This window comes from Anomaloglossus baeobatrachus, chromosome 6 (genome assembly GCF_048569485.1).
Source record: "Anomaloglossus baeobatrachus isolate aAnoBae1 chromosome 6, aAnoBae1.hap1, whole genome shotgun sequence".
NCBI classification, from domain to species: domain Eukaryota; kingdom Metazoa; phylum Chordata; class Amphibia; order Anura; family Aromobatidae; genus Anomaloglossus; species Anomaloglossus baeobatrachus.
This window is the reverse complement of record NC_134358.1, coordinates 43,255,867-43,271,614: the sequence shown is the minus strand read 5'-3', so window position 1 is coordinate 43,271,614 and position 15,748 is coordinate 43,255,867. Positions and strand designations below refer to the sequence as shown.

General features: G+C 48.7%; 1 protein-coding gene across 3 annotated transcripts in view; it reads right to left on the bottom strand.

Annotated features, from left to right (window-relative positions):
- MTSS1 (MTSS I-BAR domain containing 1) overlaps positions 1 to 15,748 on the bottom strand; it is a 218,656-nt gene that overhangs the window by 180,788 nt on the left and 22,120 nt on the right. For all 3 annotated transcript variants that reach the window (XM_075352885.1, XM_075352887.1, XM_075352886.1), the window contains exon 2: positions 11,976 to 12,037. In XM_075352885.1, coding sequence (XP_075209000.1) covers positions 11,976 to 12,037 — 62 coding nt within the window. The remainder of the gene's footprint in view (positions 1 to 11,975; positions 12,038 to 15,748) is intronic.

The window sequence follows — 15,748 nt, the reverse complement described above, 5'->3', positions numbered from 1 at the left end:
TGTTATTTAGGGGAATCAAACCAAGGGAGGGGAGGGGGGGGGCTGAATACAAATGCATGTCACAATTTTCAGATTTAAAATATTTAGAAAACCCTGTCATTTTTTTTTTTACACTTTCCAAATATACCAACACTAAGTAGGAAGTATCACATACATAATACCAATAAAACATATTTCAGTTTGTGGGTGTAAGATAGTAAAATGTTTAAATGGTATGAATATTTTTGCAAGATGGATGCATAGACGGAAAGACGCATTGGTAGATGGATGGACGCAGGGGTAGATGGATCGATGGATGGACGCAGGGGTAGATGGATCGATGGATGGACGCAGGGGTAGATGGATCGATGGATGGACGCAGGGGTAGATGGATCGATGGATGGACGCAGGGGTAGATGGATCGATGGATGGACGCAGGGGGTAGATGGACGCAGGGGGTAGATGGATCGATGGATGGACGCAGGGGTAGATGGACGCAGGGGGTAGATGGACGCAAGGGGTAGATGGACGCAGGGGGTAGATGGACGCAGGGGTAGATGGATCGATGGACGCAGGGGTAGATGGATCGATGGACGCAGGGGTAGATGGATCGATGGACGCAGGGGTAGATGGATCGATGGACGCAGGGGTAGATGGATCGATAGACGCAGGGGTAGATGGATCGATAGACGCAGGGGTAGATGGATCGATAGACGCAGGGGTAGATGGATCGATAGACGCAGGGGTAGATGGATCGATGGACGCATGGATGGATCGATGGACGCATGGATGGATGGATGCATGGATGGATGGATGGACGCATGGATGGATGGATGGATGGACGCATGGATGGATGGATGGACGCATGGATGGATGGATGGACGCATGGATGGATGGATGGACGCATGGATGGATGGATGGATGGATGGACGCATGGATGGATGGATGGACGCATGGATGGATGGATGGATGGACGCATGGATGGATGGATGGATGGACGCATGGATGGATGGATGGATGGACGCATGGATGGATGGATGGATGGACGCATGGATGGATGGACGCATGGATGGATGGACGCATGGATGGATGGACGCATGGATGGATGGACGCATGGATGGATGGACGCATGGATGGATGGACGCATGGATGGATGGACGCATGGATGGATGGACGCATGGATGGATGGACGCATGGATGGATGGACGCATGGACGGATGGACGCATGGACGGATGGACGCATGGACGCATGGATGGATGGACGCATGGACGCATGGATGGATGGACGCATGGATGGATGGACGCATGGATGGATGGACGCATGGATGGATGGACGCATGCATGGATGGACGCATGCATGGATGGACGCATGGATGGATGGACGCATGGATGGATGGACGCATGGATGGATGGACGCATGGATGGATGGATGCATGGATGGATGGATGGACGCATGGATGGACGCATGGATGGATGGATGCATGGATGGACGCATGGATGGATGGATGCATGGATGGACGGATGCATGGATGGACGCATGGATGGATGGACGCATGGATGGATGGATGGACGCATGGACGCATGGATGGATGGACGGATGGACGCATGGATGGATGGATGGATGGATGGACGCATGGGTGGATGGATGGATGGACGCATGGGTGGATGGATGGACGCATGGGTGGATGGATGGATGGACGCATGGGTGGATGGATGGATGGATGGACGCATGGGTGGATGGATGGATGGACGCATGGGTGGATGGATGGATGGACGCATGGGTGGATGGATGGATGGACGCATGGGTGGATGGATGGATGGACGCATGGATGGACGCATGGGTGGATGGATGGATGGATGGATGGACGCATGGGTGGATGGGTGGATGGACGCATGGGTGGATGGACGCATGGGTGGATGGACGCATGGGTGGATGGACGCATGGGTGGATGGACGCATGGGTGGATGGACGCATGGGTGGATGGACGCATGGGTGGATGGATGGATGCATGGGTGGATGGATGGATGCATGGGTGGATGGATGCATGGGTGGATGGATGGATGGATGGATGCATGGGTGGATGGATGGATGCATGGGTGGATGGATGGATGCATGGGTGGATGGATGGATGCATGGGTGGGTGGATGGATGCATGGGTGGATGGACGCATGGATGGATGGACGCATGGATGGATGGACGCATGGATGGATGGACGCATGGATGGATGGACGCATGGATGGATGGACGCATGGATGGATGGACGCATGGATGGATGGACGCATGGATGGATGGACGCATGGATGGATGGACGCATGGATGGATGGACGCATGGATGGATGGACGCATGGATGGATGGACGCATGGATGGATGGACGCATGGACGCATGGATGGACGCATGGATGGATGGACGCATGGACGCATGGATGGATGGACGCATGGATGGATGGACGCATGGACGCATGGATGGATGGACGCATGGATGGATGGACGCATGGATGGATGGACGCATGCATGGATGGACGCATGCATGGATGGACGCATGGATGGATGGACGCATGGATGGATGGACGCATGGATGGATGGACGCATGGATGGATGGACGCATGGATGGATGGACGCATGGATGGATGGACGCATGGATGGATGGACGCATGGACGCATGGATGGACGCATGGATGGATGGACGCATGGACGCATGGATGGATGGACGCATGGATGGATGGACGCATGGACGCATGGATGGATGGACGCATGGATGGATGGACGCATGGATGGATGGACGCATGCATGGATGGACGCATGCATGGATGGACGCATGCATGGATGGACGCATGGATGGATGGACGCATGGATGGATGGACGCATGGATGGATGGACGCATGGATGGATGGATGCATGGATGGATGGATGGACGCATGGATGGACGCATGGATGGATGGATGCATGGATGGACGCATGGATGGATGGATGCATGGATGGATGGATGCATGGGTGGATGGATGGATGCATGGGTGGATGGATGGATGCATGGGTGGGTGGATGGATGGATGCATGGGTGGATGGGTGGATGGATGGATGCATGGGTGGATGGATGCATGGGTGGATGGATGCATGGGTGGATGGATGCATGGGTGGATGGATAAATGCATGGGTGGATGGATGGATGCATGGGTGGATGGATGGACGCATGGATGGATGGACGCATGGATGGATGGACGCATGGATGGATGGACGCATGGATGGATGGACGCATGGATGGATGGACGCATGGATGGATGGACGCATGGACGCATGGATGGACGCATGGATGGATGGACGCATGGACGCATGGATGGATGGACGCATGGATGGATGGACGCATGGACGCATGGATGGATGGACGCATGGATGGATGGACGCATGGATGGATGGACGCATGCATGGATGGACGCATGCATGGATGGACGCATGCATGGATGGACGCATGGATGGATGGACGCATGGATGGATGGACGCATGGATGGATGGACGCATGGATGGATGGATGCATGGATGGATGGATGGACGCATGGATGGACGCATGGATGGATGGATGCATGGATGGACGCATGGATGGATGGATGCATGGATGGATGGATGCATGGGTGGATGGATGGATGCATGGGTGGGTGGATGGATGGATGCATGGGTGGATGGGTGGATGGATGCATGGGTGGATGGGTGGATGGATGGATGCATGGGTGGATGGATGCATGGGTGGATGGATGCATGGGTGGATGGATGCATGGGTGGATGGATAAATGCATGGGTGGATGGATGGATGCATGGGTGGATGGATGGATGCATGGCTGGATGGATGGATGCATGCGTGGATGGATGGATGCATGCGTGGATGGATGGATGCATGCGTGGATGGATGCATGGGTGGATGGATGCATGGGTGGATGGATGGATGCGTGGGTGGATGGATGCATGGGTGGGTGGATGGATGCATGGGTGGGTGGATGGATGCATGGGTGGGTGGATGGATGCATGGGTGGGTGGATGGATGCATGGGTGGGTGGATGGATGCATGGGTGGGTGGATGGATGCATGGGTGGGTGGATGGATGCATGGGTGGGTGGATGGATGCATGGGTGGGTGGATGGATGCATGGGTGGGTGGATGGATGCATGGGTGGGTGGATGGATGCATGGGTGGGTGGATGGATGCATGGGTGGGTGGATGGATGCATGGGTGGGTGGATGGATGCATGGGTGGGTGGATGGATGCATGGGTGGGTGGATGGATGCATGGGTGGGTGGATGGATGCATGGGTGGGTGGATGGATGCATGGGTGGGTGGATGGATGCATGGGTGGGTGGATGGATGCATGGGTGGGTGGATGGATGCATGGGTAGGTGGATGGATGCATGGGTAGATGGATGGATGCATGGGTAGATGGATGGATGCATGGGTAGATGGATGGATGCATGGGTAGATGGATGGATGCATGGGTAGATGGATGGATGCATGGGTAGATGGATGGATGCATGGGTAGATGGATGGATGCATGGGTAGATGGATGGATGCATGGGTAGATGGATGGATGCATGGGTAGATGGATGGATGCATGGGTAGATGGATGGATGCATGGGTAGATGGATGGATGCATGGGTAGATGGATGGATGCATGGGTAGATGGATGGATGCATGGGTAGATGGATGGATGCATGGGTAGATGGATGGATGCATGGGTAGATGGATGGATGCATGGGTAGATGGATGGATGCATGGGTAGATGGATGGATGCATGGGTAGATGGATGGATGCATGGGTAGATGGATGGATGCATGGGTAGATGGATGGATGCATGGGTAGATGGATGGATGCATGGGTAGATGGATGGATGCATGGGTAGATGGATGGATGCATGGGTAGATGGATGGATGCATGGGTAGATGGATGGATGGATGGATGCATGGGTAGATGGATGGATGGATGGATGGATGCATGGGTAGATGGATGGATGCATGGGTAGATGGATGGATGCATGGGTAGATGGATGGATGCATGGGTAGATGGATGGATGCATGGGTAGATGGATGGATGCATGGGTAGATGGATCTGCAAGGAGTTTGTATGTTCTCCCTGTGTTTGCGTGGGTTTTCTCCGGGGTCTCCGGTTTCCTCCCACACTCCAAAAACATACAGATAGGGACTCTAGATTGTGAGCCCCAATGGGGACAGTGTATGCTAATGTATGTAAAGCGCTGTGGAATTAATAGCGCTATATAAATGAATAAAATTATTATTATTATTATTATTATGGATGCATGGGTAGATGGATGGATGCATGGGTAGATGGATGGATGGATGCATGGGTAGATGGATGGATGGTTGGATGCATGGGTAGATGGATGGATGGACGCATGCATGGGTAGAAGGATGGATGGACGCATGGATGGATGGATGGATGGATGAATGGGTAGATGGATGGATGGACGCATGCATGGGTAGATGGATGGATGGACGCATGCATGGGTAGATGGATGGATGGACGCATGCATGGGTAGAAGGATGGATGGACGCATGGGTGGATGGACGCATGGGTGGATGGACGCATGGGTGGATGGACGCATGGGTGGATGGACGCATGGGTGGATGGACGCATGGGTGGATGGATGCATGGGTGGATGGATGGATGGATGCATGGATGGATGCATGGATGGATGCATGGGTGGATGGATGGATGCATGGGTGGATGGATGGATGCATGGGTGGATGGATGCATGGGTGGATGCATGGGTGGATGGATGCATGGGTGGATGGATGCATGGGTGGGTGGATGGATGGATGCATGGGTGGATGGATGGATGCATGGGTAGATGGATGGATGCATGGGTAGATGGATGGATGGATGCATGGGTAGATGGATGGATGGATGCATGGGTAGATGGATGGATGGACGCATGCATGGGTAGAAGGATGGATGGACGCATGGATGGATGGATGAATGGGTAGATGGATGGATGGACGCATGCATGGGTAGAAGGATGGATGGACGCATGGATGGATGGACGCATGGGTGGATGGATGCATGGGTGGATGGATGCATGGGTGGATGGATGGATGCATGGGTGGATGGGTGGATGGATGGATGCATGGGTGGATGGATGGATGCATGGGTGGATGGATGGATGCATGGGTGGATGGATGCATGGGTGGATGGATGCATGGGTGGATGGATGCATGGGTGGATGGATGGATGCATGGGTGGATGGATGGATGCATGGGTGGATGGATGGATGGATGCATGGGTGGGTGGATGGATGGATGCATGGGTGGATGGATGGATGGATGCATGGGTGGGTGGATGGATGGATGCATGGGTGGATGGATGGATGCATGGGTGGATGGATGCATGGGTGGATGGATGGATGCATGGGTGGATGGATGGATGCATGGGTGGATGGATGGATGGATGGATGCATGGGTGGATGGATGCATGGGTGGATGGATGCATGGGTGGATGGATGCATGGGTGGATGGATGCATGGGTGGATGGATGCATGGGTGGATGGATGCATGGGTGGATGGATGCATGGGTGGATGGATGCATGGGTGGATGGATGGATGCATGGATGCATGGGTGGATGGATGGATGCATGGGTGGATGGATGGATGCATGGGTAGATGGATGGATGCATGGGTAGATGGATGGATGCATGGGTAGATGGATGGATGCATGGGTAGATGGATGGATGGATGCATGGGTAGATGGATGGATGCATGGGTAGATGGATGGATGGATGCATGGGTAGATGGATGGATGGATGCATGGGTAGATGGATGGATGGATGCATGGGTAGATGGATGGATGGATGCATGGGTAGATGGATGGATGGATGCATGGGTAGATGGATGGATGGATGCATGGGTAGATGGATGGATGGATGCATGGGTAGATGGATGGATGGATGCATGGGTACATGGGTAGATGGATGGATGCATGGGTAGATGGATGGATGCATGGGTAGATGGATGGATGCATGGGTAGATGGATGGATGCATGGGTAGATGGATGGATGCATGGGTAGATGGATGGATGCATGGGTAGATGGATGGATGCATGGGTAGATGGATGGATGCATGGGTAGATGGATGGATGCATGGGTAGATGGATGGATGCATGGGTAGATGGATGGATGCATGGGTAGATGGATGGATGCATGGGTAGATGGATGGATGCATGGGTAGATGGATGGATGCATGGGTAGATGGATGGATGCATGGGTAGATGGATGGATGCATGGGTAGATGGATGGATGCATGGGTAGATGGATGGATGCATGGGTAGATGGATGGATGCATGGGTAGATGGATGGATGCATGGGTAGATGGATGGATGCATGGGTAGATGGATGGATGCATGGGTAGATGGATGGATGCATGGGTAGATGGATGGATGCATGGGTAGATGGATGGATGCATGGGTAGATGGATGGATGCATGGGTAGATGGATGGATGCATGGGTAGATGGATGGATGCATGGGTAGATGGATGGATGCATGGGTAGATGGATGGATGCATGGGTAGATGGATGGATGCATGGGTAGATGGATGGATGCATGGGTAGATGGATGGATGCATGGGTAGATGGATGGATGCATGGGTAGATGGATGGATGCATGGGTAGATGGATGGATGCATGGGTAGATGGATGGATGCATGGGTAGATGGATGGATGCATGGGTAGATGGATGGATGCATGGGTAGATGGATGGATGCATGGGTAGATGGATGGATGCATGGGTAGATGGATGGATGCATGGGTAGATGGATGGATGCATGGGTAGATGGATGGATGCATGGGTAGATGGATGGATGCATGGGTAGATGGATGGATGCATGGGTAGATGGATGGATGCATGGGTAGATGGATGGATGCATGGGTAGATGGATGGATGCATGGGTAGATGGATGGATGCATGGGTAGATGGATGGATGCATGGGTAGATGGATGGATGCATGGGTAGATGGATGGATGCATGGGTAGATGGATGGATGCATGGGTAGATGGATGGATGCATGGGTAGATGGATGGATGCATGGGTAGATGGATGGATGCATGGGTAGATGGATGGATGCATGGGTAGATGGATGGATGCATGGGTAGATGGATGGATGCATGGGTAGATGGATGGATGCATGGGTAGATGGATGGATGCATGGGTAGATGGATGGATGCATGGGTAGATGGATGGATGCATGGGTAGATGGATGGATGCATGGGTAGATGGATGGATGCATGGGTAGATGGATGGATGCATGGGTAGATGGATGGATGCATGGGTAGATGGATGGATGCATGGGTAGATGGATGGATGCATGGGTAGATGGATGGATGCATGGGTAGATGGATGGATGCATGGGTAGATGGATGGATGGATGTATGGGTAGATGGATGGATGGATGCATGGGTAGATGGATGGATGGATGCATGGGTAGATGGATGGATGGATGCATGGGTAGATGGATGGATGGATGCATGGGTAGATGGATGGATGGATGCATGGGTAGATGGATGGATGGATGCATGGGTAGATGGATGGATGGATGCATGGGTAGATGGATGGATGGATGCATGGGTAGATGGATGGATGGATGCATGGGTAGATGGATGGATGGATGCATGGGTAGATGGATGGATGGATGCATGGGTAGATGGATGGATGGATGCATGGGTAGATGGATGGATGGATGCATGGGTACATGGATGGATGGATGCATGGGTACATGGATGGATGGATGCATGGGTACATGGATGCATGGGTAGATGGATGGATGGATGGATATATGTATGAATAGATGGATGGATACTATGGATAACTGCTTCACATTTCCTTTGTCTCTGAGTGTATAAGTAATAGACAGGACAGATTTCCTCCTCTTTTATGCACCCTCCGGTGTCTGCAGACAGAGGCCGCGGTATTTCCAGGCGACATGGGGGTATGTTTGGCTCTTTGCTCTCCCTCGGTCTGCGCTCTTCTGTTACTATGGAGACAGAGCTATCTTTTGTGCAGGCGATGGAGTTGCTGTGCAGAGAGGATTGCGCATAGGAGACGTCAGCTTCCCCCCCCCCCCGTCAGCGACCCAGTTTCAGAAAGCCCAGACTAGCACTTTCATTGACAAGTTGTCATGTCTCGTAGAGATCATCTAATGCCGGTCATCCTCCTCCGTCCAGCACAGCCCGGCAGCGTCTCCTCTGGGCCTCACACTGAGCAGAGAGGCAGGACATTGGTATCAATAAGGATATGGATCTCTGGTCATTATTAGGGGGCAGTGAGGACAGCGCCCACTGATTTTTTGACTCTTCCACCTGTGACTTGGTGCTGTGCCGGTATCACATTGGTGCTATGGCTGTACAAGAGGGCCAGTAGCTCCTCAATTATAGTGATTGATGGTGGTCACAAATCTTGGATCCTGTTAATCAGTAACTTAAAGGGGTTGTCCTCTAATTTGACTTAGTTTAAAAATGGGGAAATGGGGGTGAAAACATAAAAATAAAACCTAAAAAAGGACCTCACCGCTCCTCCACTTAAAGGATGGTATTCTCCATCAGTCTCCTGGCTTTCCTTTGTGGTGGGGGTTGCTCAGTGACTGCTGCAGCCAATTAATGGACACTGATTGGCTGCACTGGTAACTTGACAGCCCAAATTTAGTAGGGTTGTTGGGTTTTTTGGGTTTTTTTTGATGTAAACACACACACATGGCCCATTATTAAACTATGTTAAAGGCTACGGTCACCTCTGACATGAACATTTGTTTTTCTTAGGTTAGTAAAATTACACTATTCAGACTGCATTCTTCATTCCATCAATTTTCACAGCCCCTCATTGTTTGCAACATGATCCAAATTTCAAAATGTTCTCTTGTGGGAGTGTCTCTCAGTAATACAGGCTGGATGTGAGCTCTGTGTGTCTCTCTCAGTAATACAGGCTGGATGTGAGCTCTGTGTGTCTCTCCCAGTAATATAGGCTGGATGTGAAATGTGTGTGTCTCCCCCAGTAATATAGTCTGGATGTGAGCTCTGTGTATCTCCCCAGTAATATAGGCTGGATGTGAGCTCTGTGTGTCTCTCCCAGTAATATAGGCTGGATGTGTGCTCTGTGTGTGTCTCTCCAGTAATATAGGCTGGATGTGAGCTCTGTGTGTCTCTCCCAGTAATATAGGCTGGATGTGAGGTCTGTGTGTGTCTCCAGTAATATAGGTTGGATGTGAGCTTCGTGTGTCTCTCCCAGTAATATAGGCTGGATGTGAGCTCTGTGTGTTTCTCCCAGTAATATAGGCTGGATGTGAGCTCTGTGTGTCTCTCCCAGTAATATAGGCTGGATGTGAGCTCTGTGTGTCTCTCTCAGTAATACAGGCTGGATGTGAGCTCTGTGTGTCTCTCCCAGTAATATAGGCTGGATGTGAAATGTGTGTGTCTCCCAGTAATATACGCTGGATGTGAGCCCTGTGTCTTGCTCAGTACTCAACAATACAGGCTAAATGTGAGCTCTGTGTGTCTCTCCCAGTAATATAGGCTGGATGTGAGGTCTGTGTGTGTCTCCAGTAATATAGGTTGGATGTGAGCTTCGTGTGTCTCTCCCAGTAATATAGGCTGGATGTGAGCTCTGTGTGTTTCTCCCAGTAATATAGGCTGGATGTGAGCTCTGTGTGTCTCTCCCAGTAATATAGGCTGGATGTGAGCTCTGTGTGTCTCTCTCAGTAATACAGGCTGGATGTGAGCTCTGTGTGTCTCTCCCAGTAATATAGGCTGGATGTGAAATGTGTGTGTCTCCCAGTAATATACGCTGGATGTGAGCCCTGTGTCTTGCTCAGTACTCAACAATACAGGCTAAATGTGAGCTCTGTGTGTCTCAGTAATAAAGGCTGGATTTGAGATCTGTGTGTCTCTCCCAGTAATCTAGTCTGGATGTGAGCTATGTGTGTTTCTCCCAGTAATATAGGCTGGATGTGAGCTCTGTGTGTATCTCCCAGTAATATAGGCTGGATGTGAGAACTGTGTGTCTCTCCAGTAATATAGGCTAGATGTGAGCTCTGTGTGTCTCTCCAGTAATATAGGCTGGATGTGAGAATTGTGTGTCTCTTCAGTAATATAGGCTGGATGTGAGCTCTGTGTGTCTCTCCCAGTAATATAGGCTGGATGTGAGCTCTGTGTGTCTCTCCCAGTAATATAGGCTGGATGTGAGCTCTGTGTGTCTCTCCCAGTAATATAGGCTGGATGTGAGCTCTGTGTGTGTCTCTCCCAGTAATCTAGTCTGGATGTGAGCTCTGTGTGTTTCTCCCAGTAATATAGGCTGGATGTGAGCTCTATGTGTCTCTCCCAGTAATATAGGCTGGATTTGAGATCTGTGTGTCTCCCCAGTAATATAGGCTGGATGTGAGCTCTGCGTGTCTCTCCCAGTAATATAGGCTGGATGTGAGATCTGTGTCTCTCTCCCAGTAATATGGGCTGGCTGTGAGCTCTGTCTCTCCCCAGTCATAAAGGCTGGATGTGAAATCTGTGTGTCTCTCCCAGTAACACATTCTGGATTTGTGTATGTGTATCCAGATTGCTGTTATTGTCATTTGCCTTCATATATCAAATTTGAACAGTATTAATGTTATATAGAATAGAATTCTAAAATGAAGGTACTTCGCACACAAATTAGACAGTTCATGCACTTCAGAGCCCACCAACCACGACAAGGTGTACGTCTTTGATGGGACCCTAAAACTAATACTGATCAAACATGCCTCTCCTTGACTGATATCTACAAATGTAAAAGGGCAGAAAGCAGCCAGCGGAATGCAAAACTGTAAAATAAATAAAGCTTTATGGTTGCGTAAACAATCTGGGTATAAGCAAAAAATATACATATACACATATACACACACACACACACACACACACACACACACACACAGAGCGAGGAAGAGTTTTGTTGGGGACGGCTCAATTATTCATACGTTTTCCAGACCGCTTACCTGAGCTGTGACTGCAGTTTTCCAGCTTTGTTAATAAAATCTTCCCAAACTGGGTAACTTCCCTAAAAATATAAAAAAAAAATAATTACTGATCGTGCAATATACGGTATAGATCTACTAGAACTTATTTTATGTTGCTTTCTTCCGTGTGGTGAATTCTGAAGAGGACTTTGGATGAGATTGGAGAAGAAAACTCACAAAAAAGGAGATCAGGAGACATATTCTACAACAACTTTACACCAAAACGAAGCCCTAACCCCATTGAGTGTGTGTGCGCGCTCTATTGCTAATTACAGTACGATTTCTACAATGGCTTCATCTCCGACACATTTTGCCCACTATTGGAAACATATCAGCCATTTTTTTGGGTGGTAATTATCAGATACAGAAAACTATGCTCCACCCAATATTGAAGGTTTAAAAAAAATGCCCAAAAGGAATAAAGTCCTTGGACTTAGATGTTGCTGAAGAAGGAGCAATGTTTTCTAATGTCATAAAACCCTTTAAGCCAAAGTGGACACAAACAGAAGATGGACCCTGTGCAATGAGAACAGCATATGGCAGAATCCTTCGCAGTCTAATAGCTCCGCATAATGCGCAACTACACTGACAAGCAAAAGGGTAACAATGTTTTGAGCTTTTGCCTTTCAGGCTCCATATCTCACCATCCACTACAGCTTTGAGCGTGAGACGACCTTCATTTTATACACAATCATCTTGGCTATCTCTTACCTAAATGTGACTTGTGCCTGTTTAGCATATGATTAGTTATGCAGATTCTTGTCATGTCACTGCATTGTTACTGTTTTGCTCCTAAAACTCTAAATTTTCATCTTTGCTAGTATTTTTTAAATCCACCTTTGTCTGAATCCTTTTGGGCTCTCCATCAGATTCAAGCATGTCTCCACTGAGATCTGATCCCAGGTCTCTTCTACACGTTCCCAATGTCTGTGTATACTGGTCTCCTCACTTGGGGATGTATACAGCTTTTTTTTTTATCAACGCTACCCACAAGTATTGGATTGGGTTGAGGTCTGGGGATTGTGGAGATAATCCAGCTCCTCTACTTCATTCTCATTGATCCATTTCTTCTCCAATCTCGCCGTATGCTTCGGGTCGTAGTTCTGCTGGACACTATGTCGTCCTAATTATACCCATAGCACTCGAGTGTACGAAGTAACTCATCTTGTAGGACACTCACATATAGCTCAGCATGGAGACCACCATCCATCCTGGTCAAGTGTCCAATGCCTTTGGCTGTGGAACACCTTCATATCATCAGGCTTCTTCCACCGAACTTGACAGTTCTTTCAGTTTCTCGATCTGTTGGCTCCTTTTTCCCCAATGTTTCTTCCAGACCCATTTGCCCTCATCAGAGCCGTCTATTGACTTTCATTTCATCGCTCAAAATCACCCGTTTCCAATCTTCTACTTTTGGTTCTTCTTTGCAAACTTGAGCCGACACTTCTTATGATGATATTGTAGTTGAGGCTTCTTCGCCTTTTTTTGGGCCACCATTCCAGACTTGTGTAACGTGCGTCGCTCGGTGTTTGCATGGACGTCTGTGATCTCACTATTATGAAGCAGATGAGCCGCCTCCACTGCCGGGTGTGACCAGAACTGATAACTCTTGTGATGAGCGACTTGTTGACTCTGATATAATTTGCCTGGACGTCACCTTTTGTCTTTTGAATGGATGAACGGACTTCATTTCTTATTCTTCCACCTGTCATGGCCTTACCTGATGCAGTTTGGCAATTTTCTTGGCCATGAGACCACTATCGATGAGCTGGATGATGTGTTTTCTCTTCTCGGAAAATCTTCTTCATGGCGGCTCCTCGACTGGAACTACTGACCTTTTCCTTGGGATTCAACCTAACAACACACTGAGCTATTAGGGAATGTGAGAACAGGTTGTAATTTGTAGTATACAGGAAGAAAAAGATTTTTCAAAACAGCAGGAGCAAAACAGTAACAATGCAGTGACATGACAATAATCTGCATAAATAATTATATGATAAATATCTGCAAGTCACATTTATGTATGAGATAGCCAAGATGATGGTCTATAAAATGAAAATCGTCTCACGCTCAAAGCTGTAGTGTATTGGGAGATATGGAGCCTGAAAGCCACAAGTTCAAAGCATTGTTACCCTTTTGCTCATCAGTGTACATCTGCTTTGGAGGTGGATGTGGATCCCTTACTTCTTGGGCCTCTGTGGTTGCACAGTAAGTTATGACAATTATATGTCCACACCTGCTTTTTGTATTTACTGTAACAAGAAACTTTTAAAGGGGTTGTCGCAGCACTCTTAATAAAGAGTGGTCCTTCAATAGGATGAAACCTTAAAAGCCAAGCACTGAAATCTAAGCAAGGGTGGCTGTCATTCTGGTGACTTCTCAGAGATCTATCTTCTGCAGTGCACAGGTATGGCCTAAGGAAATCTTAGTAGTAGCTTATCCAAAAGTTGAATGCCAGAGAGAGATCTCGTTAGGGAAAACCTATCATTTTCTACAAATACGTCTATCTGGTGTAAACGCCGCTGTTTTCCCGAATCCGACGTTGCTTTTCTTTTGTTTCTGCTCCTCTCTGTTCCCAAGATACGCCTCCTAATTCCATGCATATAAATCCAATCTTATTAGCTAAGTGGGTGTGGCCCTAATTACCACGCCCACACAAGGGTTGACGACCACTCCCACTTTACAAGACTAGATTTACATACAGAGAAGAAGAGTCCATATCTCAGGATCGGAGAGGCGCAGGAACAAAATAAAAACATTGCCAGAATCAGGAGAATAGTGGCTTTTAGATATGGTAAAACTAATGGCATGTTTATGGCAAGTGACAGGTCCCCTTTTAGTGTAGTTCTGTTGCAATAAACCAAATATAATGAACACTGTACCACCTGAAGTATCAACACCAGCATATGTGGATGGCCGATAGCTGTGACATTCGATAGCCATGTATCAAATATTACTACATCTTTCGGAGACTTTTACATGCACAGTTGTGAGTAGTCGTATTATAGCAGCAATTTCAGGTTTATTGTTTCCCTTAAAATAGAGCCTTTGGCAGACAGCTCCCAAAAGAGTGGAAGACCTGGGAACGAGTTAGTGATATTGGGAATCATCAGTCTCCAAAAAAACATTCCTACTCAACAGCCTTTTAAAAGAAATTTTATCCACCTCATCATCTGAGTAATTCTCGTTGCCTCTTTGTGAAGCTCGGGCTTCTTTCATTACTAAAGAAAAAAAAATTACCAGGATTAATTCAAAGGTCGTAGTGAACCTCTCCGCGCGATAACAGATTGTTCTGTGAAGCTGGGACAATGGCGGCTTTCTGTCCGACAGCAACCGGTCGTCCCTGAATGACAGTTCACTCACGGATTATACATTTCACCCTGACATTTTCACAAAGAAACTGATCTCACTCTCGAAAAAAAAAAGTAGCTTTATTAACCACCATTTTTTTTTTTTGCCCGAAAAAACAACTTTTTTAAAGGGGTTGTTCAACAGTCGGATTTTTCTGTTTACTTACATATATTAAGGGATAAAAATCATTTCTGCAATTGGGTTTTGTTAAAATTTAGAGTACCCCCCCTCTCCTCCGATAATACCTTTACACCCCCCCCCATGGTAATCTCTCATCAGGTTGCCAACTGCAATGGCTTCCAGTGAACAGGCATGCCTCATCAAGAGCTCCTTAGGGCAAATACCAGCCTTCAGAAAGTGTTTGTGACCATTACAAGTGTTTTGCAAATGCATTATTGGTA